The following is a 25,777-nucleotide window of genomic DNA, read 5'->3' as shown; positions in this document are numbered from 1 at the left end:
TTATCTAGGTTAAAGAAGGGAAAACTGAAATATAGGCTCTGTATTGTGAGCCGCTGATTATTGGAGTCCAACTTGGGCAGGCGTCTTTTCTCATTGTACCAATGCTGATCATTGTGTTACAACTATAATCACATTTTTAACGGTTGGCCAGTTCTAAGGACCACATATTGTACAACATTTTTGTGGCTCATATAGTCATACACCATTTCTCAGACACTCATACACACAGGGTCATTTGAATATTCAGTCAGGACACACATCTGCACAAATATGGAGACACAAAGTGTCGGATCAAATCCTATTTCCCAAATGCGCCTTCCTCTTTTAATAAAACGCATCGTCAATCCGCTCCCACCACTTCCCCTATGGTCTCCTGCGCACCCTCCGTTTCCTTTTCTTCCCTCTTCTCTCCCCTCCGATGTTCCCTAACTAAATCTCACTTCAAAATGTGGAGGTTTCCGATTGGCTCGCTGCGTTTCCACGGTGATCAGACTGATTCAAGTTGTGAATGTGTGCGCGCTTGCGGACCCTGTGACGTCACCCGTCAATCTCACTTAAGCGATGGAGGATGGGAGGACGAAGACAGGAACGGATAAAAGTAGAGCTGATGGTATATGCGTGTGGAAAAAGGCACTCGGTGACACACTAGCATATGTGGGCTTTCTGGTTTCACGATCAGCAGTCTCTTTCTTACACACACACACACACACACACACACACACACAAGTTAATCAAGAACATAAAACCATAAGATGATGATAATGAACATATATTTTTTGATTCCTCAAAGCCTGAAAGATCAGCAGAACTTTATCTCTGATAAAGCTTACTCTTTCTCTCTTTCCCTCAGCCCATCTATTAGTCTCTCTCCCTCTTCGTCTTGCCTCACCACCCCTCTCTCATTCCTCTCCCTCCACTCCCTAACTGTCATTAGTTTCTATGGAGACACCTCCATGGCATTCTTGGTCCTCTTGAAAAGACTAGAATGGGAGGAGGGGGCAAATTTCGGGGTTGGACCAATTGTTCATATAGGGGGTAGGCGGAGTGAAGGATTGACAGAAGAGGGGAGGAGTAAAATGGTCAGGATGGAGAAAGAGCGTGCGAGTGCAGAGTAAGCAGAACAAGCTACATGAGAGTGTACGTATTCTTATCCTGTATGGTCATGTACAAGTTTTACGGCTTGAGTCAGGCTGTGTAAGAGAACAAGCCAGTGTGTGTGTGTGTGTGTGTGTGTGTGTGTGTGTGTGCGCGCGTGTGTGTGTGTGTGTCGGGACAAGAGTAACTTCTCGTGGAAAAAGGAAGCAGGTGGCAGATGGCAAACAGACCTCAGTTGGTGAGTTTTTTGCTACTGCACATTACTTTATTGAGGGTGTGTGTGTGTGTGTGTGTGTGTGTGTGTGTGTGTGTGTGTGTTTTCTCAGTCCTATTTATTTGAATTGTCAGATCAAGGGTTTAATGTTCATGCCAACTACATGTACTTTCCAGGTCATTAACTTTATATCATGAACTCCTGAAAAATACTTGAACTCATCACAAGGACTTCTTATTTTTCATCACACACACACACACACACTGTACCAGGTTTTGTCATTTAAATTAGAATACTCCAGAAACCCGGACACCTGCACCAGGGCGCTTCCAGTTTGTGTCAAGCATTGTAATTTCCTCATTTGCACACAGTGCTCTTTATCACTTGGATGTTTTATCAGGGTGCAAACAAATCACACTAACATTTGAACAGTACTTAAGATGCCTACATGTCAACATGGCAGTCAGATTTATTACAGTCACTACCACCACTACAGCCGTGTTGTTACTGTAGTATGCGGTTTTAGACATAATGTAGTTATTCGGTACTAGACACGGTACTAGCGATACGGTTTGAGATGTAATCAGTGCGAGTGTCATCTCCAAGACGTCCGTATCCTTGTCAACCCGCACCAGCTGCGTGATGTTTAGTTCGTCCATGTCTGTTTAACTAATGTGTCCGTTTTAATTGCAGACAAACTAAAGGCTGCAATTCTTGTGTGTGGACAGTAGATCAGTGGACAGTCATAGGATTTGGTGGCATTTTATTGTAATTGTTGCGACCCAAAATGCTCAATTTTGCTGTGAATTTTTTTGTGCTTTTTTTTTGTGGGAAACTACTTAAATTGGTGAAATAGTTTTGCAAGGTCTTTCACAGTGATGTTTGTTGGTCAATGAGAGCTTTTAGCTGTACTCATGTTCAATGCACATGAATTGAAGGTGCCTTTGGCTGAATGAACGTTGTGATGACATCACATGACACGTCTTGGCCCAAATCTGCAGAAAATCTGCGGTAATTAAAAAAGTTCCAAGCTCCTCCGAATGTTATACTATAGATAGTTTCGCTACTACTACTAAGACCATTACAGCTCAATCTTTGTCCAAAATATGGAGTAAATAAATCTTTTTAAAATATTTATTTTGGAAAATACCTGAACTCTTTAGGCAAACAAGAACGGTTTTAAGTATGTTGTCTCTTACTGGCCTTTGTGTGTGTGTGTCTGTCTGAGAGAGATAATAAAGGTTGTAACAGAGCCTTAGCCTGGGAGAGGATCGGGTAGAGCATGGTTGTCATAGTAACAATCACCCCTATGCTTACTCAGTCTGGGGTCTGAACTTTCCCTTTCAAATACCAAGTGCTGTCATGGCTCTGCGTGTGTGTGTGTGTGTGGGTGTGTGGGCATGCTTTTATATCATGGTGGCACCAGTATTGACACTGTGGGGACATTTATCTGGTCCCCATGAGGAAAACAAAAACTGCAGCTTGTATTTAAAACCCTAAAAGAGGCTAAATGTTTCTTTTTGTTTACTGATTAGATCCGGTTAAGGTTAGCTTTAGGTGGAGCATAGCACTAATTAGCTGCGTTAATAATTCTATCCATATAAGGATAAGGTCCTCACAAGGATTGTAAGACAAACGTGTGTATGAATGTCAGAAAGAAGAGAGATGGATACACTTGGTCAGTCAGAAGGCAATACTGTTTAGATTTGTAGCAGTGCGTATGTGACCGCATAAAGCTCCCTGTAACCTGCTGGGCCTCTCTCTTTGATCTCTTTCCAGAAATATAGTTTCATTTGTAATAAACCAAAATAGGTTCCTGGGTTAATGGGTGCCTTTTTGTAGTTAACAGGACATGAGGGATAAACATTGTGTCCTTTATATCTGACCTACTGTTTTCTGGGTAAAGAATTAGAGTTATTAGTGCACAGAGGTTTACAGAACTTTTTTTGTTGTTGTTGTTTAACAGGATCTCTCTCTCTCTCTCTCTCTCTCTCTCACACACACACACACACACACACACACACACACACACACACACACACAAAACCATAACAGCACGTGGCTTTGGAATACAAAAATAACTACAATGTTTTTTGCTGGCTAATATGAATAGTTTTAAATTTAGCATGAACAACATTTAACCGCCTGTTTTATGATCTTAAAACTTGTATATTCTGTTAAGGAATTCACACGCGCACACACACACACAAGCACACAGTGAGCTTCCCTTTGAAATTCTGCTTTATTACAGTAGGATACTGAACTCACACGTGTGTGTGTGTGGGAGAGAGAGGAAATTCCCACTGAGTAACAGAAATAATTGGAACAGTACTGCTTGGAGTGGAGTTGAATGTAATAATGTGGTGTGTGTGTGTGTGTTGAGCTTGTACTGTATGGAAATACTATGGTATGTGGTATATGATTTGGTGCTGTTCACCTTCAGTTCCATTCTCTATGGCTTCTGCTTTAATTAGCTTTATGTTTCACAGTCATAATATTAACTCCATTTAAAAAGAAGAAGCCGTTTATTGTATATGGGTGTATATTCCTGTAGTCTGGCCTGGTCCAGCATCTGTATTTTTATCGGGACCAGATGGGTGTCTGCCTCCACTTGATGTTGCCAGCGATTACTGCCTGGTAAAAGTGCCATTTCAGAGCTGAGTCACCTCTGACACAACTCTTCAGAATCCAGATCTGTTTTGGGTAGACTCATTGCTTCTGAGTCATCTTTCCAAACAGCGCATAATTGGAGATAATTGTATCATTTAAGTTTTTCGACTCTACTTCTGTTTTCCCATTTTTCTTCACATATCCTATTTGGCAGCGTGTTTGGAGACGCTTTGTGTCCTCATGACAGGATCTATTTCGAGGGAGACCTTTTCACATCATAAGATACTGGGTTAGTGAATCAGAGCAGAAAATACGGCAGACCAGCATTTCAATCCAGCATCTTTGCATCTCTACAGCTGTTAGCTAGCAAGAATGTACATAATGCCACAAACAGTTCAAACTGTAAGCCACGGCCTTCTCCCTAATCTGGAGAAATTGTATTTTGATAAATTCCTAACCACAACCCTACTGAAAGAGTAATGATCAGTGACGAGCCAGAATCTAAATTATTTCTAAAGCTTCTGCTTAACGTGAAGACACAATTATATGTATAATATTTAGGTTGGGAAATAATTTGTAGTAACTCGTAGTAAATGGCTTTAACAAGAAGGCAGCATTAGTCACGTCAACAGTAACAGGCTGAATTTCCTACTAATTGCCATTTGAAAGAACAGGGATAGTGTGTGTGTGTGTGTGTGTGTGTTTAGCTAGGCGTGTTCTATCTAATTATTTAGGACTCCACTGGGCCAGTAAATCTCTCATTAAAATGGTAGACCTGGGACACACCTCAGGACATGGACTCTTATTTTCAAATAAACACACACACACAGCCGAGAGCATGCACACTCACTGCGTCAGCAAGGTTAGAGGACATTTTCTTTCGGACAAGGTAGTTAGGAAGCATTGGCGTGCCGCTCTCCTCCACTCTGCTGACATGTTTCCGATTTTAGGGAGTTTCTAGGGAGTAGCAGGGTTGGGTTTACTGCCTGTGTGTGCATACACACATGCGTCAGTCAGCTGATGTGCCACTATTGTTGATGACAGCAGGATGAGCTGGGTGGGTCACAGATCATTTTCCATCTAAACACACACACACTGAGGAGGAGGAGCAGCAGTGCCAGTTATAGTAAAGGTTGCCTGGAGATTTTGCTCTCAGGCTGCAGTGTGCTGTGCTAATTATCAAGTGGCACATTTTGAGCTGACTGCTTCTTCCCCTCCATCTCTCCTCCCTGTGGAGATAATAGTCCACAGTCTCTACTTCTTCCTCTCATTTACTCCTTCTTTCCTATTGCTGCTTCTTTTCCGCTCCTCTCCCCCCCCCCTTCCACGTTTTTACAGATAGGCAAACAGCCTGCACGTACTGTACGTTCGAGGCTACGTCCTCATTAATCCGGATGGATCTGAAAACGCTCTCCGTCTACACTGACGTTTTCAAAAAATTGCTTATCCACACTGAAACGTGTTAAAACGCTTACATCCCTATACCGCGCATGCGTAAAAACGTAAGAAGCTTTCCGCCAGGCATTTATTTAAAAATACAATCCGAAGGTTGTGCAAACTGACATTAATCTTTACCAATGCCATCGGATGTTGAATAGGTCACATGACTAAAAATACGTCTTCGTTTTCTCAGTCCACGCTACAAGGCGAAAAACTACTTTTCGGAAAAAAAGCTCCTTTTTTCGCTGGACAAAAACGCAGTCTCCGTGTGGACAGAGAGACAAAACTTGATATAAGAAAAATAAGCGTTTTCAAATTTATCCGGATTCATGAAATGTTTCCTAATGAACAGTGTAAAACTAGTAACATCCATGCAGGATTTTGCAAGATTTATTGCTTTGACTTAGTTATTTTGTAAATGTAACTAGCTTCCGTAGACAGAGTTTGCTAGCATTTATAATCACATTGCCGTTCAGTCAGTTTAATTTTTCAGCCAGACAGCCATTTTGCTAATGATCTTTTTTTGATTTTTAATGATCTTTTTAACCATTTTGCCAGTTGAGCATTTGCTCATTTGTGGTTCGAAAGCATGGAATGGTTTATTAAACAATGACACCTAGTCCATGGAAATGAGCTAACGGAGACGATATAAGCTATGTAAGCTTGCTTGCTCTCACTGGGTCTGTCTGTCTGTCTGTCCGTCCTTAAAATGTGCATGCTCGTACAACCCTGCACAGTGCAAATCTTTACAAGATATCAAGGCCTTTTACATGGCACTTCCCATTAGGCCTGTCACGTTTTGATGGATGATATTTTGTCCCAGAAATAATTGCGATAAACGATATTATTGTCGTTTTAAGACCATTGTATGTCACTGATACAATGGTAATGTAATAGCATAATAACGCAAGTACACGCTTTGAAAGAGCAATGAAATTTTCATTCTTAAGAATATTCAGACATTGGAAAAAAATTGTTTGGTAATCCTTTAAATATCCTTTAAATGTAGTCGATTTCATCGTCATATTTATTAATTTTAGTCAATTATACTCTAAAATGGCATTGAATCTTACAGCATTATAAATTCTTTCTTCTAGTATTTTGATATACTGGATGTTTGATTTCCATGAGGTGTAAGCCGTAATCATCAAGATTAAAACTTAAAAAAAGGCTTGAAATATTTCACTTAATGTAATGAATTTAGAGTTTATGAAAGTTCCACTTTTTGAATTAAATTACGGAAAAAAACGAACTTTTCCACGATCTTCTATTTTTTTGTGATGCACTTGTACAGTATTTCTATATTTCTGCCTATGTATACATGAGGTCTTCTTGAGAGTAATCATGTGTGGACACGTGTTATGCTCTACGTTTGCTAAGTGTGCAGTTCCAGTGTGTTTTACATATTATGAAATTGTCCACTGAACATCGAGTATACTCATGACAGAAGCTTGGGTTTGAGAATGTCTGTTTCTTTGCATGTGAATATCTACATATGCAGAAGTGGTTTGTGGTTTTTGGTTCCGCTAAACAATGCCTGGATTAAGTTTGAATTCCAGTTAGAAAACAATGCAACTCAAATTAATCCACCATAGGTTTTTCCTCCCACTGGACAAAATTATAGAGCAGGCTGCATACTATGGTACAGTTGTAAGTGTCTGTCTGATGCATGTGAGCAGCATGTTGTTAAGCTATGCACACACTGATATTTAAGTTTAGTATTTAATTTGTAGGCCTATTATTACTGATTGTAGCCCAGATAGTAGTCTCTGTCATGCTGATACAAGTGAATTAGATGTTTTTTGTTCAGGTTTTGACTGTGTTATTTTACTGGCCACTTTATTAGACATACCTACCTTGCTGGTCCACCTTGTAGATGACATCCTGATCGTAGGATGGATATTGTTTGAAAACCACAGCAGAACTGCTGCATCTGATACACTAACATGCCAACACCACATTTCACAATACAAATAATGTATGCTCAGCAGTGGTCCTGTGGTGGTCCATGTTCACTGATTCAATTCAATTCAATTCTATTCAGTTTTATTTGTATAGCGCTTTTAACACTGGACATTGTCACAATGCAGCCTTACAGAAATATATAAATTCAGGATATAAAACAAGCCAGGGGCGACAGTGGCAAGGAAAAACTCCCTGAGATGATATGAGGAAGAAACCTTGAGAGGAACCAGATTCAAAAGGGAACCCATCCTCATCTGGGTGATGAGGGCTAGTGCCATTATAAATAATTCCCTTCTATAACTGTGCTACCAGAAGTAGGACATCAGGGGTCAGGATCACTGGTATCTCTGGAGTGCCATGTTTAACTTGAGAGAGGGATTATTAGGTATGCTAATTGTACATTGTCCTTAACCATTACGTGACATTGTGTGCAGAGTGAAAGCAGGGACTCCGGCTAGACCAGCTATGACAGCATGACTAAAAGGGAGAGCCAAAAGGTAACACAGACATGTGGCCTCCCTGGGACATAAAGCAGCCAGTGTGTGAGACGGCATCCAACATTCCAGTTCACCACAACACTCTATGCCCGTGAGCCCTCTAGGTCTGCTCCTTTACCTAAGAAAAAAAACTATTCACAAAAGGCTTGGCTAAACAAATATGAATACTGAAACAAATACTGAGACTGAGAAGGACTGTTTCTGAGTCCTGAACACTAATTGGAAAGCTGTTCCATAACTGTGGGGCTTTGTAAGAGAAAGCTCTGCCCCATGCTGTAGCCTTCAATAATCGAAGGTACCAACAAATATCTGGCACCTTTTGATCAAAGTAGGTGTGGCGGATCATTAAAGACCAAATTTTCGCTCGGGTTCGAGTGGGGTACAGGGGCGGGTGCCAGTTCTGATAATAAGCTGGCATAAAGTATATGAGGTGGGGCTTGTAGGTGTAACTGAAATTTTGTATGTGTTAAATGACAATAAATTTGTCTTGTTACAATACCCTAGGAAACCTGGTGAGATTATGTAATCATGTCATAGGAAGGTCAGAGAAAATAGGTGTGTTTCTGGACGTCATCAGACATCTAGAGACGCATCCTGGGTGGATAAAGGTTTACACCAAAGATCACAAGAGTTGAGCCTTAGTTTATATTGCTTTGGAGAAGATAATTCCCCATTGGCAACATTTTTTTTTATTATTAAAACCCATATACAGTATCTCACAAAAGTGAGTGCACCCCTCAAATTTTTGTAAATATTTGATTATATCTTTTCATGTGACAACACTGAAGAAATGACACTTCACTACAATGTAAAGTAGTGAGTGTACAGCTTGTGTAACAGTGTAAATTTGCTGTCCCGTCAAAATAACTCAACACACAGCCATTAATGTCTAAACCGCTGGCAACAAAAGTACACCCCTAAGTGAAAATATCCAAATTGGGCCCAAAGTGTCAATATTTTGTGTGGCCACCATTATTTTCCAGCACTGCCTTAACCCTCTTGGGCATGGAGTTCACCAGAGCTTCACAGGTTGCCACTGGAGTCCTCTTCCACTCCTCCATGACGACATCAAGGAGCTGGTGGATGTTAGAGACCTTGTGCTCCTCCACCTTCCATTTGAGGATGCCCCACAGATGCTCAATAGGGTTTAGGTCTGGAGACATGCTTGGCCAGTCCATAACCTTCACCTTCAGCTTCTTTAGCAAGGCAGTGGTCATCTTGGAGGTGTGTTTAGGGTCGTTATCATGCTGGAATACTGCCCTGAGGCCCAGTCTCCGAAGGGAGGGGATCATGCTCTGCTTCAGTATGTCACAGTACATGTTGGCATTCATGGTTCCCTCAATGAACTGTAGCTCCCCAGTGCCGGCAGCACTCATGCAACCCCAGACCATGACACTCCCACCACCATGCTTGACTGTAGGCAAGACACACTTGTCTTTGTACTCCGCACCTGGTTTCCGCCACACACGCTTGACACCATCTGAACCAAATAAGTTTATCTTGCTCTCATCAGACCACAGGACATGGTTCCAGTAATCCATGTCCTTAGTCTGCTTGTCTTCAGCAAACTGTTTGCGGGCTTTCTTGTGCATCATCTTAAGAAGAGGCTTCCTTCTGGGACGACAGCCATGCATACCAATTTGATGCAGTGTGCGGCGTATGGTCTGAGCACTGACAGGCTGACCCCCTACTCCTTCAACCTCTGCAGCAATGCTGGCAGCACTCATACATCTATTTCCCAAAGACAACCTCTGGATATGACGCTGAACACGTGCACTCAACAACTTTGGTCGACCATGGCGAAGCCTGTTCTGAGTGGAACCTGTCCTGTTAAACCGCTGTATGGTCTTGGCCATCATGCTGCAGCTCAGTGTCAGGGCCTTGGCAATCTTCTTATAGCCTAGGCCATCTTTATGTAGAGCAACAATTCTTTTTTTCAGATCCTCAGAGAGTTCTTTGCCATGAGGTGCCATGTTGAACTTCCAGTGACCAGTATGAGGGCGTGTGAGAGCTATGACACCAAATTTATCACATCTGAGACCTTGTAACACAAGTCACATGACACCGGGGAGGGAAAATGGCTAATTGGGCCCAATTTGGACATTTTCACTTGGTGGTGTACTCACTTTTGTTGCCAGCGGTTTAGACATTAATGGCTGTGTGTCGAGTTATTTTGAGGGGACAGCAAATTTACACTGTTACACAAGCTGTACACTCACTACTTTACATTGTAGCAAAGTGTCATTTCTTCAGTGTTGTCACATGAAAAGGTATAAATCAAATATTTACAAAAATGTGAGGGGTGCACTCACTTTTGTGAGATATTGTATACACATTTACAGTATACAGTATACAGTACAAAATAATTATTCACAATTATTTTGGCCATGTTTTTGTAATCAGGCCCACACTCTGAACTAATTCATAGCCCTGATTTAGATGACCTGAATTTAGTCTTAGCCTACTTTTGCACCCTTTTTTTTTGTTCTCTTTTAATCTTTTCATGTGTCACACACGCACACACTGAATCATTTAGAGACGGGGATGGACAGGAGTGGAAGGGAAGTAGACAGTATCTCCCTCTGGTCTGATTTAAGTAAGACTCGGTGCATCTGTATGTGCTGTATCTTTTCATCAGAAAGTCTTGTACCTCTTTTTCTTCTAATCTGCATTTTTCACTTTTTTTCAGCCTTCTTTAAATCCACCTTTTCTCATTACTTTAGTCAACTTCTGCTGCAAATAACCTGATTTAAGAAAAAGAATAAAAAAAAGTAATACTTGTAAAGTTTATATCCCATATGATTTGGAACTTGTGCCTCTGAGATCATAACAGATGACTTTACTGGCTGGGGGGCTGCGTTAATGGTACATTGTCTCTTCTCTGTTTCTGTCTTTCTTTCTCTCTCTCTGCCATTCTGTCATATTTTATTGTGTGTCTACTTGGGGTGTAACGATCCATCGATATAGATCGATGTATCGATCGAATAACCAATGATCTGATGCGTAGACATCGATGTATGAATAATTTTTAAGGATGACCATAGCCGGAGTGGCTAATTGGGAGAGCCAAACAGGCCATCTCCAGACTCACTCTCAAGTATCTGTTACTGGATGAAGATCCTCCTTTATGCCCCTTATGCCAAAGTCCAATATCTCTGAGGCATATTTTAATGGGACTGTGATATTTTCACACTCCTCTAGGACCCTTTTTTTGTTGATTCATATGAAAAGATTTTTAACGAAGTGAGGCCAGAGTTAGTTTTAGAATTCTTAGCGAATATAAACTTTAAACAACTTCTGTAAATTCTTCATATTTTGCAACATTTCAACCTGTTTCTCACCATAAAAATAGCCATGGTAGCTGGCACGGTGTCGAATCATAAACAAACAATTAAACTAATTGGGAGAATCAGGAGAATTCCTGGTGGGGCGCTCATAAATTAGGCGCACCACTCACACGCTTTCTCTCTGTACCTCTCACACACACAGAAATAGCATGTCTTACATTATAGTGTGACTGATAACTAAAGTAACTAATTACACTACATTTGTATTTAAATCTGTTACTTATGCATTTAAAAAATGCTCTAGTAAGGTCTTCTGCTTCTATAACTCTTGCTACACCTTCTGTACGTTTGACTACCATGGGATGTAGAGCTTTTAGTATTGTTCCGAGTCTTTGGAATACCTTGCCTCAAGACATATGTAATAGTTCTAGTCTTTCAATTTTTAAATCGTCTTAATTTTTGTAGAATAGATTATTCTGTTTCATATTGCTTTTGATTATTATTGTTTGTTTCTTCATATATTGCTTATGTACCTAATTTGTAAAGTGTCTGAGTGTCTTGAAAGGTGCCCATAAATAAAATTATTATTATTATTATTATTATTATTATTATTAAAAAGTGCCATTTTCTCATTTCACTTGGCTCAGAATGCGCATGCTCTCTCTCACTCTCACTCACTCACTGACTCTCTCTCTCTCTCTCTCTCACACACACACACACACACACACACACACACACACACACACAAAAAAGCATGAAGATATGAACAAACTGTCCTCACATGCCAAATGATGTCTTTCTTCATATTTGTTTGAATGCAAATCAACAAGTTGGACTTTTTGTAGCAGAAAACAATAATCAGTATGTTATTACTTATTTAGATTTATACTCTTGTTGAAACATGTCAGTAATAAATATAACCGGATAGTGAGAACTGAACTGTCACTTCATTTGTCCCAGTTCTTCCACTTTTATTTAGGACACTCTAATTCCAGCCACTTCCCGGACTTGACATCTGTTAAAGTTTCAGTTCATCATGGGTCCTTATTTGCACTGAAATATGTAGCATTTCATAGTGGTGGGAAAAAGCTCAGTCAATTTTTCAAAATATATTTTGGTTGAATCTGTGAATTAATAGAAGTGTTACTGATTGTGTGAAATAGAGACATCGTTTAATATCAACCTCAGGCCCCTGAATTGATGGAATCGATATCACATCATGGCAGTCATTCAGGTATTGGCACCAATAGCTGGTGTGTGGTGGGTGTTCTGGCGCACTATGGCTGCCGTCGCATCATTCAGGTGAATGCTACACACTGGTGTACACTGACTACACCCCCCAGCCCCCCCCCCCCCCCAACCCACACACACACAATGTGAAACGCTTTTGTGTGCCTGAGAAATACAAATTTCAGTTCACTTCTCACTTTGCTAAAGTAGTTTCCCTTCCCACTTGAGCCACAAATGGGAGCAATGGTGCCAGTCTGCAGTGAAGCAGTATATTTAAAGACAACATGTCTGTGCAAACTGTTAAAGGATGAGATGATAAATGAAATTACTGCAGGCAATGTTCTATTATCTGAACTTCAGAGTTGTGGTGAATGAAAGCACGAGGGGAAGTGGGTAGGTGGTTAGTTGAGTTTTAAAAAGGTCTGATACTGGTGGGCTGAACATTTCTTTTTGTGCTATTGTAGTTGAATACCAAAAACAATTCGTTAATAGTATTAGCAATGAATGTTCTCTAAACAACCTGGAAACGTACTCATATCAGAGTATAGCACGTTTAATAGTACTGGAAATGCTTTCATGAGATATGCACATTGACCAAATTATGTGTCCATTTGAAATCTCTGGTTAACATTTTCCTCCTTCAGATCTGATATACTGCATCTTGTAGTTCTGATTGCCAGTTTCGTGTTCCCCTTGTTCTCTCTCTCTCTCTCTCTCTCTCTCTCTCTCTCTCTCTCTCTCTCTCTCTTTTTTGCATGCACACACTCACACACATCTTGTATGTAGAGCAGGTTTGGCAGGCGCTTTTCTTGACCGCTTAGGTCAGCAGGTGCATTGTGACAGCTTAAGTGATTTTTTTTTTTTTCCTCTTTTTTTTTTTTTTTTTTTTTTTTTTGCACACTCACCTGGCAACAGGAGTGTGTATGTGTGTGTGTGTGTTCTGCCGAAACAGCAGGTTTGTTGAGAGAGGGAACTGGATGAGCAGTTACTTCACAAACACGCAAACACCGGCTCTTCACAGGTAGTTTCACAGGGAGTGTTTAGGGACAAATGGATTGAACTGGTTTGGAATTAGACGACATTACACAAAGGAGCAAAGGAAACCTATTCTTCTTCTGGTTATTTTCCATTCTTATTGTCACCTCTATTTTATTTATTTATTTCTGGTCTCGGGGAAGATTATGGAGTAGACTGAGATTCACAAAGCGTACTGGTAAGTAATGTTTCACCAACAAAGGGTAATTTTTTGTTGTTGTTTTTTGTAACAGTGGAAACATTACAACTGATAGTGTTAAGCAGATTTAGTTATTAATAGTATATAGTTATTTTTCTTGTTATAGTTTTGTTCTTAATCAGTGTGACTAGCTACCACATTAATTACCATCACTTCATATAAGCTATATACTTGCTCTAGCTTTGTTAGTAAATGTGATATTAACATTAGATTATAATGTTGCAGAGCCCAGTATTTAACTGCTGTTGCATGATTAGGTGAATGACTAGGTCTTGTGAAGTAAAACAGTAATCTTCCTGTGCTTTTCATCTCAAACAGTTTTAGCCCAGTATTTTTTCCAGTGGCAGTGTCTAGTTTGCCTGAGAGATCTGACTATTATTCAGAAAAGAACAAAATGATTGCCAAATTTATTGTGAAATAGCAATGGTTAGTAGTTGTATTATTAATCAAGTTCGTGGGAATAGGTGTAACTTGGATACGTAGTTACAGTGTCTGTAAGGGAATAATGGGCACTGAAACGTTTGCATAGAGTAAGCCCTGGTTTATACCTGGAAAATGAGGAACAAGACTGTAATAGCTACGGATGTGAAATAGGGCTTGTCCTATTTTTACATAAGATTTCATGTGATTTTTTTTTTTTTTTTTTTTTTAAATGTCCATTTTGGAAAATGAATTTGAAATGAATTTGCCCAGTGGCGGATCTGATCTCAAATAGTTTGCCATACCTTCAGGGATTTGTCTGTGGAGTTGAAACAGGATTTTTTAGAGACTTCCACTAGAGAAATTTCCACTGCTGCCATTACAGTATGGCTAGTGGGAATTCTGAGGCAGATGGGAGTGTTGGGGTGGGAAGCGAAACAGTTTATTAATGGGAAAAGAGGAAAGCTGATTACACATTGGCCTAGAGCACTGTGAAAATCCAGGACAACTGACAGATGAACCTGTGTGTGTGTGTGTGTGTGTGTGTGTGTGTGTGTGTTTGTGTGTGTGTGTGATGCACTGTTAAATCTAAGCCTAAAGGAAACACAGACAGTACAACCATGCACACACTCAAACAAATATTCAATAATGCAGGGCATTAAGGACAAAGAAAGTGATCATTATAAAGGGTGACATATAAAGAATAAGAGAGACAGGTGATCATAACTCTTTTACACTGTTTAATGACTAAGAGAGTACAGGCATACAGTTGCAATCAAAATTATTCAACCCCCATTACAAATCAGGTGTATTGTGAAAATTTACAGACTTTCAGCTGTTTGCAATGAACACATCAAACAAAAACAATTGAAATAGTTCAACACAACGAATGATTCAAGTGGTTTTCCCAAATTCAACTGAAAATGCAACTTATGATTTCTCCAGTTACAAAATTATTCACCCCTTCATAGCAAACATCTTTAGTACTTAGTAGACACCCTTTTGCTATTATGACCGGCTGCAAATGAGATGCAAAGCTTCTGGCAGCTGTCCTGAGGATCTTAGCCCATTCCTCATGAGCAGTGGCCTCCAGTTCAGTGATATTATTGGGTTTGCATGCTGCAACCTCCTTCTTCAAATCCCACCAGAGATTTTCTATACGTCAGGTGACTGTGATGGCCCTGTAGAATCTTCCGGGACTAATTTGGCAACCAAGCCTTGATGGAATTTGAGGTATGCTTGGGATCGTTGGAAGGTCCAATGAGGCCCAAGCTTCAGCTTCTTCACAGACGGTATGACGTTTTCTCCTAGGATTTCCTGATACTTCAATGAATCCATCTTGCCTTCCACGCGCTGTGGGCTTCCAGTGCCAGAGGATGCAAAGCAGCCCCAGAGCATCACCGAGCCACCACCATGCTTGACTGTGGACAGAGTGTTCTTTCTTCATTCTTCTTCCTCCAGACATACTGTTGATCCATCCTTCTGAAAAGTTCCAGTTTCGTTTCATCGCTCCACAGAACAGAATCCCAAAACTTATTTATATGATATTGAGCTGACTTTTCTTGTGCTTTTTCAGTAGTGGCGTACGTATTGGAGTTCTGGAATGGAAACCTTATGTGTTTAGTATGCGCCTTACTGTGCTCACTGAAACCTCAGTGCGTGTTGACGCCAAGTCTTGCTGCAGGTCTTTTGCAGTCACTTGAGGGTTTTTCACAACCTGCCTTCTCAGAAATCTGGTTGCAGCCGTTGATAGGTTCCTCTTTCTGCCCCTTCCAGGTATTTCGTTCATTTTCTGCCCCTAGCTAGTTCAGGTATTTCATGTGTTACAGCTCAAACACACCTGGTGCAACTAATGAAGCGCTTGATTAGTTGCATCAGGTGTGCTTGAGACAGTACCTGTTTTGCATATTTGTGCCATTGTGAGGGACTCTATTCAAGGGGTTGAATAATTTTTATTGCATCTGTATGTATCTGTCTGCATGACAGCCATCATGCATCACGTTTCACTATGTAAAGAAAATAACAAAATTCCCATAATGCAGGAAATAATAATAAGGGTAATTTGGTACTTAGAAACTAATTTATTCTTCTTCTTCTTCTTATTATTATTACTATTATTATTAGGGGGTGAAGCACTGAAGGTATTATTCTAACTTTTCTTCTTCTTCTTCTGCTTTTTATTATGATGATTCTTGTTGTTGTTATTATTATTATTATTATTATTATTATTATTATCTTCTTCTTCTGGCTAGGGTGTCTATGGCAGCCCATAGAATCATCTGGTAAAAAGTTGGGCACACTAATTGGGGAAAGTCTAAGGAACATTCTGGCCAAATTTGGGCAAGTGCTGCCAAGGCTCTAGTGCCACCATGGGGTCAAAGTTGTACCTAATTTGGAAGTCTGTTTATGGTCATGACTTTTGAACTGTGTGACCAAAATTGAATAGCCAGGAATCCCTGAATTCCCTGGGTTGAGATGAGTTCAACGCACCCTGTGACTTCAATTTCCGCTTAAGTAGACTTTTCAAAAAACTTTTTTTTGCTACTCCTGTAAATTTTGTCCAATCAACACAAAATTTTGCATCTGAAAATTGGTCATCTTCAGACCAACCTGGACAAAAGTTATCAAAAGAATGGTGATATTCCAAAACTTTTGCCCATAATGTGCCAACAAATCTGATGGCGAGGCTGCCAAACAGGAGGTGAGGCTGTATATCGGCAACGACCTTGCACACTGACACAAGTTTTGGTAGGCAGCTTCAGGACCATGCTCTGAGATTGTACAACAAATTTTGTGACAGCACCACTTACTGGTCAAAGGTTACAATAATATGCTTAAAATGCTTCTATCTAAGTGCCATTTTTGCTACTCCTCCTCCAAATTTTGTCCAGTCTTCCCCAAATTTAGCTCGCAAATCGCTAAAAAAAACCTACAAATCACTCTTGAATCTCTTTGCATAAAGTTATGTCTCTGCTTTCCTGTGATTGCATAGGCAACAATTAGTGTGTCTGCGAGTCTAGGTGCTTGGCCCCTGAAATAATTGTTGTTGTTGTTGTTATTATTATTATAGTGAAGTTCATATTCCCTCTCCTATAACCCACTTTATGAATACATTAACAAAGTGGTGATTTAAACAGAGCATTTTCAGACTACTTGGGTATAAATAGTTCTTATTAAGAAAGACACTCATACTCAATCTATAGATGGAGCTAGAGGTTCATTTGGGGACTGATCACCAGGTCGTCTCTCTCTGCCTGAGAGCTATTTTGGGTAAATTGGTGATCTGGTAAAGGTCAAGCAACTTCTCTAGTTTCAGTTATTTTGGAAAGAGAAAGAAACACTGTGTGTCTTGGTACTTAGCTGTTTTTTTGGGGGGGGGGGGGGTTTGTCTCTTTCTAGACCTCTCATCCTCGCTCGTACAGTATTCCTGTGGATCATTGGATTTGGTGTTGAAAAAGAAAACCTCACCTCTTCCCAGATCATGTCACAAACACCTTCTTGGGAAGCCTTGCCACGATCCCTCAGCTGCACAGAGAAAGCCAACATCACAGAGACCTCAAGGTACATCCAGATCATCACATATTTATTCAGGCATGTGACAAGGGCTTTGTTTGAGCTAATTACACATCAACGGCCTCAAGTGAGGAGAGCTCAATTGCTGGCAAAGTTGTATGAACATATGTTGCTTTAGAAGTGTGTAAATTAACTCAAGCCTACGTGCCACGCTACCCTTATTTTACATTTTGTCTCTCTCTATATATTTTTTTGCTTTCTGTTGGCTGTTTACTGTATTTAGAACCATAATCTACAATCTAGTTGTAATGATTGTGCAGCCCTTAGATTTATAGAAAGTTGTTACTCTAAATGTATAGTAATTGGTTGTTTATTCACCTACTATATAGCTGTGTTTGAAATTATGGCTAGCCAATTTCGGCTGTCCGTGTCCCCTGTGTTTCATTGATGTGGTTGTACATTTAGTTTTTAGCACGTGTGGAATGCACATTGTGTTGATTTTATGCCAACGCTCTCTAAGAGCTGTCCCAAAACTCCTTAAGGAATATCAGTGACTGCTCAGTTATAAATGGAAGGTTTTAAAGGCATAATTATATATTATATGCAGTCCTCCAAAACTATTGGAAATTTATTAATTAATTAATTTGTTAATTTATTTGTGCTATACAACAAACACATTTGGGTTTGAGATCAAAATAGGGATGTGACATGAAAGTTTAGGATTTCAGCTTTTATTTCCTTTTGTTTACATGTAGTTGTGTTAAACATTAAATATAGAACCTTTTGTATCAGACCAACCAATGTTCAGCTGAGCAAAAGTATAGGAACTACTGAGTCTTACTTAAGACTGCATCAAGTAGTATCAACTTCATTGACATCACCCGACCCACTCAATATCTGTTGCTCAGTGCAACTAAATTATTCTAAATTGTTGTATTGGCTATGCCAAATGTTTGTGCAATGATTGATTTTTCCCTTTTTTCTCAGCTTCAGATTGGCTTGTTTTTCTCCCATAGACAGCTCTCTGATCTTCATGTTGGCTTATCCTTTTTAAAAAGAAATGCAGTCTTCACAGGTGAAACTGAAGGCTAAGACCAAGAGTATATGTTCAGAGCTATTTATTGTTTAAACAGTCAATGTAACAGGACGCACTGTCCCAATATTTGTGCTCGCCTACAAATTGGCTGGTCTTATTCCAAATGTGCCATGTTCTATGTCGTTTAACGCATCTGCATATAAATACCAGGAAATAAATGCTGAAATTCTAAACTTTCTTCTTAAATTCATCTTTTGATTTCAAACCCAAATGTCTTTAGTGAATTGACCTTGCCATTACAATAGTTTCAGAGTAAAGTATGTGAGTGTTATATTTTATAAAGATTTTAGTATAAATAAAGAAGTCAGTATTAGTGTATTAATCTTTTTCTCTTAACCTGCCCCACCATTGTACCATTGTTGATGACCACTGAGCTAAGTTCCTTCAGTGTGGGACAGCACTTAGCGCTTCAGCTACGATTGAGAGTTGGGTTATAATCGATCATTTTCAGTGTTATGTTTTACAAGAACCAGTCTGAGGCCAGAACTACGAAAAAAAGACACTTTAGAAGGAACATCTGGGATGGCTGCCCTCATTTTATTTAAGTGTGCTTTAAGGGAAAATTAATCATCAAAACCACTTTTTTTTTAATGGTGCTAGGAATACAGATAGTCACAAGTAGAACCAATAGAACAACAAAAAAAGTTTTGCTTATTTCAAAACTATCTATCACCTCAGAGCTACACTGTAAGTTTGAGTATTTGACAGAGTTGATGAATCACCACATTTTTATTTATTTAATGAATTGTTTTTGAAAGGCGGCCAGATTTAGTTTTAGATTTTTAAAAAAAAAAATTTAAATAAACTTTTGTAAATTCTTCATATTTTCCTAAATTTTAACCTATTTCCCACCATGAAAATAGCCATAGTAGCTGGCATGGTGTTAAAATACAAACAAACATTTTTGAAAGAGTCATAATAATGCATGTACACATGCAAGGCAGTCGAGACGGGCTGTATGTTATGGTTACACTGAATATTGAACTGAAAAAGTGTCACACAGCAAATGACTGAAAATGGTAATTTGCCGTTTCTCTGAAACAACAGGGACACATTAATGTAAAATATTCCAAGGGGAAATGTTTAGCGTAACTTTACATACTGGTATGACATGAGAGCAGTGCCATTGTGGGGGAAAAAATGTGTCAAATGTGATGTTCTTTATCAGTGAGTTTTTAATCGAAGCAACCTGTCATTGTGGCTGATAAAATTCAAATAAAAAAACTTCAATTCCCCATGGAGAGATTTAAACTAATGTCAGTACATTTTAAACTCCGATTGTTTCATAGAGTAACAATATTTAGTCCATCCAGAATTCGCAGAGTTTTTTTGTGATCGTTCCGGCCAAAAATGCTCGATTTTTGTCGTGTCTATTTGTCTGAAAATTTGCGATGCATCTTGCAGAGTTTTTTGTGCTTTTTTTTTTTTCTTTTCTTTTCAGAAAACTACTTGAATACAGTCTTTCTCAGTGATGTTTTTTGGTAAATGATACCTTTTAGCTGTACTCATGTTCGATGCATGAAAGAGGGCTTTGGCTGAATAGGCGTTGTAATGACACGCCCTGGCCCGAATCTGCGGAAAATCCGCTGTAATTTTGAAAGTGCAAGTTCCTCTGAATATTGCTGGAGTTTGCTTGATTTTGTTTTATCTGCCATCGCAAAATCTTGGAGGGACTGACTATTAATGTATTAGTGCAGGAGCTGTAAGCACTTTTAATAAATCTAAGTTTTGTGGTTGCTACTAGTATATCTTGCACTAACAATGTGCAAGAGTTCAAATATAATCTTTTTTTTTTTTAATTAATTAATAGGGGATAAAACCTAAAAATCTGAAATCCTCCTCATTTTTATGTAAGCATTAACACTCTGCCTTCTTAAGCATACTTATTCATTAAAAAACAATCCGATCTTAAACACACAGTGGATATCTCTTCATTTCTATTTCTTGTTACTTTGTTTTTGCAATTGTTGTTCGTGTTCAATTTCACAGAATTCTTTCCCTGCTACTGTATCATTTTAGTACCAGTTTTGCTGTACATAACCTGGTATAGGTTTTAAAGTAAAATGTTACTGGTATCTTAGACTTGTTTTCTTGATTGACTGTCTTTGTAAGTCTAAGCAGTATAAATAGTTCCAAAACCCTCAGGACATCACACCAGGGGGCACTGTTAGACCGGAAGTACCCTCATTTTTTTTTCATTTTTTTTTTAAAATTATATTTTACTTTATTTTAATTGTTTACATTAGTTATTTTAATGATGATAATAGGGTACTCTAGAATAATTCACAACATTTTAAAACGATTGTCAGGGTCAATTTTTAGTTTTAAAGATGCCTTATTATTAACATGGTCTCCGCCTTGGTATGGTTGTGGACACCACAGTAATTGGAGACAGGTCTTACTATTGAATGTACCTTTTTTTTCCCCCAGAGTAATTTGTTTGCATGGGTTTAAGTTAGTTCTTATTTATTTAAGCACATGTGAGTTAAAGATTTAAATCATCATGTCTGTGCATTCTCGCTGTTATAATTCACATGTGTCTGCGTGTGTTTCTCTGATGTCTTTTTGAGTAGTAGTGTGAGAAAGAGGAAGGAAGTGTGAAGAGCACAGCTCAGAAAGATTGCACATATCTGCACACAACTCTGAGTCTAACTTCTCACTCACACATGCACTATATTAAACACGTACTACACAAACAGATAGTAATTTTATACATTTTGCATGTTCTGAGTTTATGCTGAGAGACTTCTGAGTTTATGCTGAGAGACTTCTGAGTTTATGCTGAGAGTTAGAAATAAAACTTTGTGGGTTTGTGTTCGGATGACCGTATTCTTGTGCAACCACAGTATGACTGATTTCTACTTCCTGTTCACAAACCAGGAAGCTTTTGCTTGTGTGAACAGCTAGTCTGCACCTTTATGTTGTCTGTTTAGAGCTCTGTTTATCTGTAATCAGTGGACTTGGAATTAACAACATGGAGGCTTCATCACATGGCCATCTGCAGAGTAATTTGAGGTGGTCCATCATCACGCTGCGAAAACTTGTCTGACACTTTTTTTTTTCCCCTCCACCCATTTAATTTTTTTTTCCTCTTAGTGCCCCCTAAGCCCACACATCTTCAGGCTTTGCGGCAGGACAAGTGGACACAGCAAATCCCTCCGGCACCTTGTCGCCCTCTCCCAGTCCCTCCTCCCAAACCCAAAAGGCTCACATCACCGCAGCAGAAACATCCTGCCAAGAGTGTGTGTCTCCTCATTGACAAGTTTGAAAACTCCAGGTAAGGATAAAGTATTTGTATGTGTGTATCTTCAGTGTCTGTAATGTTAGTGCCATGTTATTGTATTATTACTACATGATATACCTGCAAAGCTGTGTGTGTTTTGTGGGCAGAAATATATTCTTTGTCATCAGAAATGTTTGTTTTGTAGTGACTACTGGTTACTAATGACTCATTCTGCCTCAACTGCTGTTTTTTTCACATTCATTCTCCTTTTTGTATTCTCTCTAGCTCTCCTTTTTTTTTTTTTTTTTTTTTTTAAAAACATGTATCCACATAGCAACATAGTGCTCTATTAGCAAGAGAAACAGTGTCCCTAATACGTGTGAAGTTATACATAAACTACACATGCAGCTAAAATGTAACTGCTATCTGTATGTACTGTTACAGTTGGATTGTAATACTGTACATCTTAGTAAATACACCTATATCCACTTCAATTTTTGTAATTTTACTTGTGTAACTGGGTGCTCGTTTTCAAAGACGACTTGGTATCACGATAAGACTTAATAATAAAATAGTATCAGGGAGTGTATAAATATCTACATTATGAAAATACTAACATTGCAACCGCCCAGGTAACGTCAATGTACATAACATTTAGTTAGCTCTACTGCTTATACTACATTGTAATGCATGTAGTTGATGACAATAATTGCATTTCTAACTACACAGGAACTAGGAGTCCAATATAACAATTTAATTACTGTACAATAATTGTACACGTAATTGGCAATACATGGAATGCAATGGCAAACAAAGTAGACAGTTCCTATGCTTTTTCTGTGTAAAAACTGGAGCATTACGGTATTGTTTGCAATTGCATTTGAATTTCTGTACTGTGTACATCTAGATAAACTGATACAAGTACAGCTAGATAAACGTTAGGTAAGTTGCACAGTAAGTACTTTCACAATGCTGGTAAATGTTGATACTGTCTGAAAGAAATGTCCTGTTAAAAAATAAGCAGTTTAGACTAAAATGTTTAGCCTACACTGCACTTTTGTGGTTTTTTTTTTGTGGGTTTTGCACATAAACATTACATAATGCAATTATGTACCCGTAGTACTATATATATCTTTTAACTTGAAAAATGGAATATTATGTACCGTATCAAATTATCAAATTGATTCACATATTTAGATCTTTGAACCTTTATTGTGAACAAAAGTTAAAGATACACCTCATGCAGGTAAGAGATTTACACTAAAAGTACAAAACATGTACCTTTTGAGGGTACCACCCCAGAGACAAGGAAAACTAGCGGTGGGGTACTGTACCTTTTATTTCTACGAGTGTAACTCCATGTTAGCTGTATTCCAACTGCAACAATGCATACCTCATCATCAGTTGTGTTATATTTGCATGTTTAGTTGATATGTCATCTAGTCCGTTTTTTTGTTTTGGTGTTTTAACGTGAATAATTAATGTTGTAACTGGGTCAATTCTTCTAATAATGCTAAATAGGAGGATTTCATTGATCAGTTTTATTGATGTAGACCTGTTTATTCAAAGCAACTTACGATCCATACACAGAGCTGAGCAGTTTAAGGTTAAGGGCCTCGCTCAAGGGCCAAGCAGTGGTTGGTTGCTCTATGTAAACAGAGACTTGCTATGCTTTTAAATCCCACCATTTCATGTACATAAAAAGGAAAATAACAGATGTTGATGTATGCATGTTTGTTTTCTCTTAGGGCCCCAATTCTGGGAGTCCAACCCAAAAGTGCACTCCGGTTGCACCTGAGGATGGAGGTTCCAGAGCCTGAAATCACAGAACAGCCTCAGCTTAATAAGTCAGAGGTGAACGAGTCTGGGAACACATTCATCATGGATGAAATTGCCCTTAAAAAGGATATGGAATTGCCTGCTTTAGACTTTTTAAGAATAGACTGTGTCAGTGACACAGTCAGTCGAGACAAACTTGACCAAGAGTGCCACAGTGGGGATTTGGACGTTAATCACAGTGATTCTGATGATAACCACAACAATGGAGAGCATACAGTTAAAGACCAAGGACATGATGTTGGAAGTTTAATAGGTGGCCCATGTGCAGGGCAGGTTAACAATGTGACAGAGGCAAGCGGAAAGATTCCAAATCGTGACAGCGGAATAGACAGCCCGTCCTGCGGAGCCGAGGGAGAGGCATTTCCAAATGAGGTCCCCATTGAAGAGGAAGAAAGGAACGACAGCATAGCCACAGAAACAGAGAGTGTGTCATGTGTCACCACTAGCAATAAGCGGGACTCAACACAAGATGAAGATAGCGATTTGGATGAAGAGAGCAGCGAAGATCCAGAGAGCCTAGAAGTCAAAGTAAGGTTATATACACACAGAAACTATCACTCATTAAAAGTGCATAATCAAGACTTATTACATTAGCATAGCATAGAATTTGATATAAAGCGTAATATTCAATATGTAGCAGACGTACCACATGTCAACTTCCTGTTTCTCCCATTTATCTACTTCCCTAAAGTAGCTGGTGTGGTTTTGATAAGTTTAATGTCCCACAAAATTACATTTTAGAACTGACATCTTAACCACATTGTCTTGGCCCTTGCTGGTACATTTTTGTCTGCTGTGGAATGTTTGTGTGGATTTGTCGTTGTGCAGTGTACAAGTACAAAGCCAATTAAATGCAGGTAGCATCTAACCAGAAGTGCAAATAGCAAAGTAGCACTGAGTTATTTAGTGCAAGAAAGAGACAAATGAGGTAGGATGGCAGTAAAGTACAAAGTGATAGAACAAATGGCATGATATACGAGTAACATGAGTCCAGGGACATGGGTTAATGTTATCAAATATAGTACAGTTGAACATATGTGCAGATGGAGTGGTGTATTAGTGTGAAAGTGGGTTCTAGTTGGATCTGAATGGAATCCAAAGACACTACAACTGAATATAAAGTGCAAGTTAAAGGATGTGCAAAAGTGTATATAGTTAGTCCATGTCCAATGAGTAGTTGGAGAGTTTGGCCAAGGGGGATTAGCATCGTTAAACAGATTGACAGTTGATGGGAAGAAGCTGTTAGCCTGCTGGTGTGCTGCTCATTGGAACATGTTTGTTTTTTTTTAGTCCATTTATTTTTGTTTACATTTGGTATAACATCAACCCAACCAACATATTTACCAACATATATTTTGATTTAGAAAATACTGACTAAATAAAAAAAATGACTGTATATAATAACTGAAAATAATGACTGAATAAAAAAACTTTCGAGACCAGAATCTTTTACCATGACGACAGCAAAACAGTAAATATTAATTCATATAAGTAGAAATGACTGTGTTTCTCATATTTTTTGTATTACTGGATAATTCTGTATTAGCTGTTTTAAATATGAGCACATATCAGACAGTGACTTCACCAGGCTAAACAAAGAAAATGGAGGTATTGAAAAGACACCTCTTTCACCTTTCCTGTGGAGGAAATGATTTTGCTCTGTTTTTAGTACTAAGTTATGTTGGTAGCTTAAGGATATGGTTGTAGTCACCATTGTCATTCAATTCATGCCGCCTTATGTTTATGCATTTGTGTCTTCCTGTTTTGAATTGTGACAGGTTACAGGCAAAATTAGTATCAAGTTCTGCTCTTTCAACAGTGTATCTTTGTCAAGCTGTTCATGTCTTTCCTTTAATATTTCACGGTCTTCCGTTCCCCAATACTTTGCATTTTATTGAAAAGCCTCTATGAACAGATATGTTTAAAAGTCTACCTAAAATGCAGTGCAAATCGGGAAGGAAGCATTGCAAGCCACCACAGGTGTGGGTCGGACTCCACTTTTACAGAAAGTAAAGAACAAAGACGTATTCAGCCTCAGTCTTCATGCTAAAATACAAGCTGCTGGTGAACAAGTTTGCTTTATAGTAAAGGAACCGAGATGGTTAAGGACCAAC

General features: G+C 38.9%; 1 protein-coding gene across 1 annotated transcript in view; it reads left to right on the top strand.

Annotated features, from left to right (window-relative positions):
- The window catches only part of fgd (faciogenital dysplasia), a 65,026-nt gene that overhangs the window by 25,285 nt on the left and 13,964 nt on the right, over nt 1-25,777 (top strand). The window contains exons 2-4 of the mRNA XM_053624622.1: nt 17,392-17,553; nt 21,698-21,878; nt 23,573-24,191. Coding sequence (XP_053480597.1) covers nt 17,392-17,553; nt 21,698-21,878; nt 23,573-24,191 — 962 coding nt within the window. The remainder of the gene's footprint in view (nt 1-17,391; nt 17,554-21,697; nt 21,879-23,572; nt 24,192-25,777) is intronic.

The sequence above is a fragment of the Ictalurus furcatus genome, chromosome 5 (assembly GCF_023375685.1).
Source record: "Ictalurus furcatus strain D&B chromosome 5, Billie_1.0, whole genome shotgun sequence".
Taxonomy (NCBI): Eukaryota; Metazoa; Chordata; class Actinopteri; order Siluriformes; family Ictaluridae; genus Ictalurus; species Ictalurus furcatus.
This window is presented reverse-complemented; position numbering and strand designations above follow the sequence as displayed.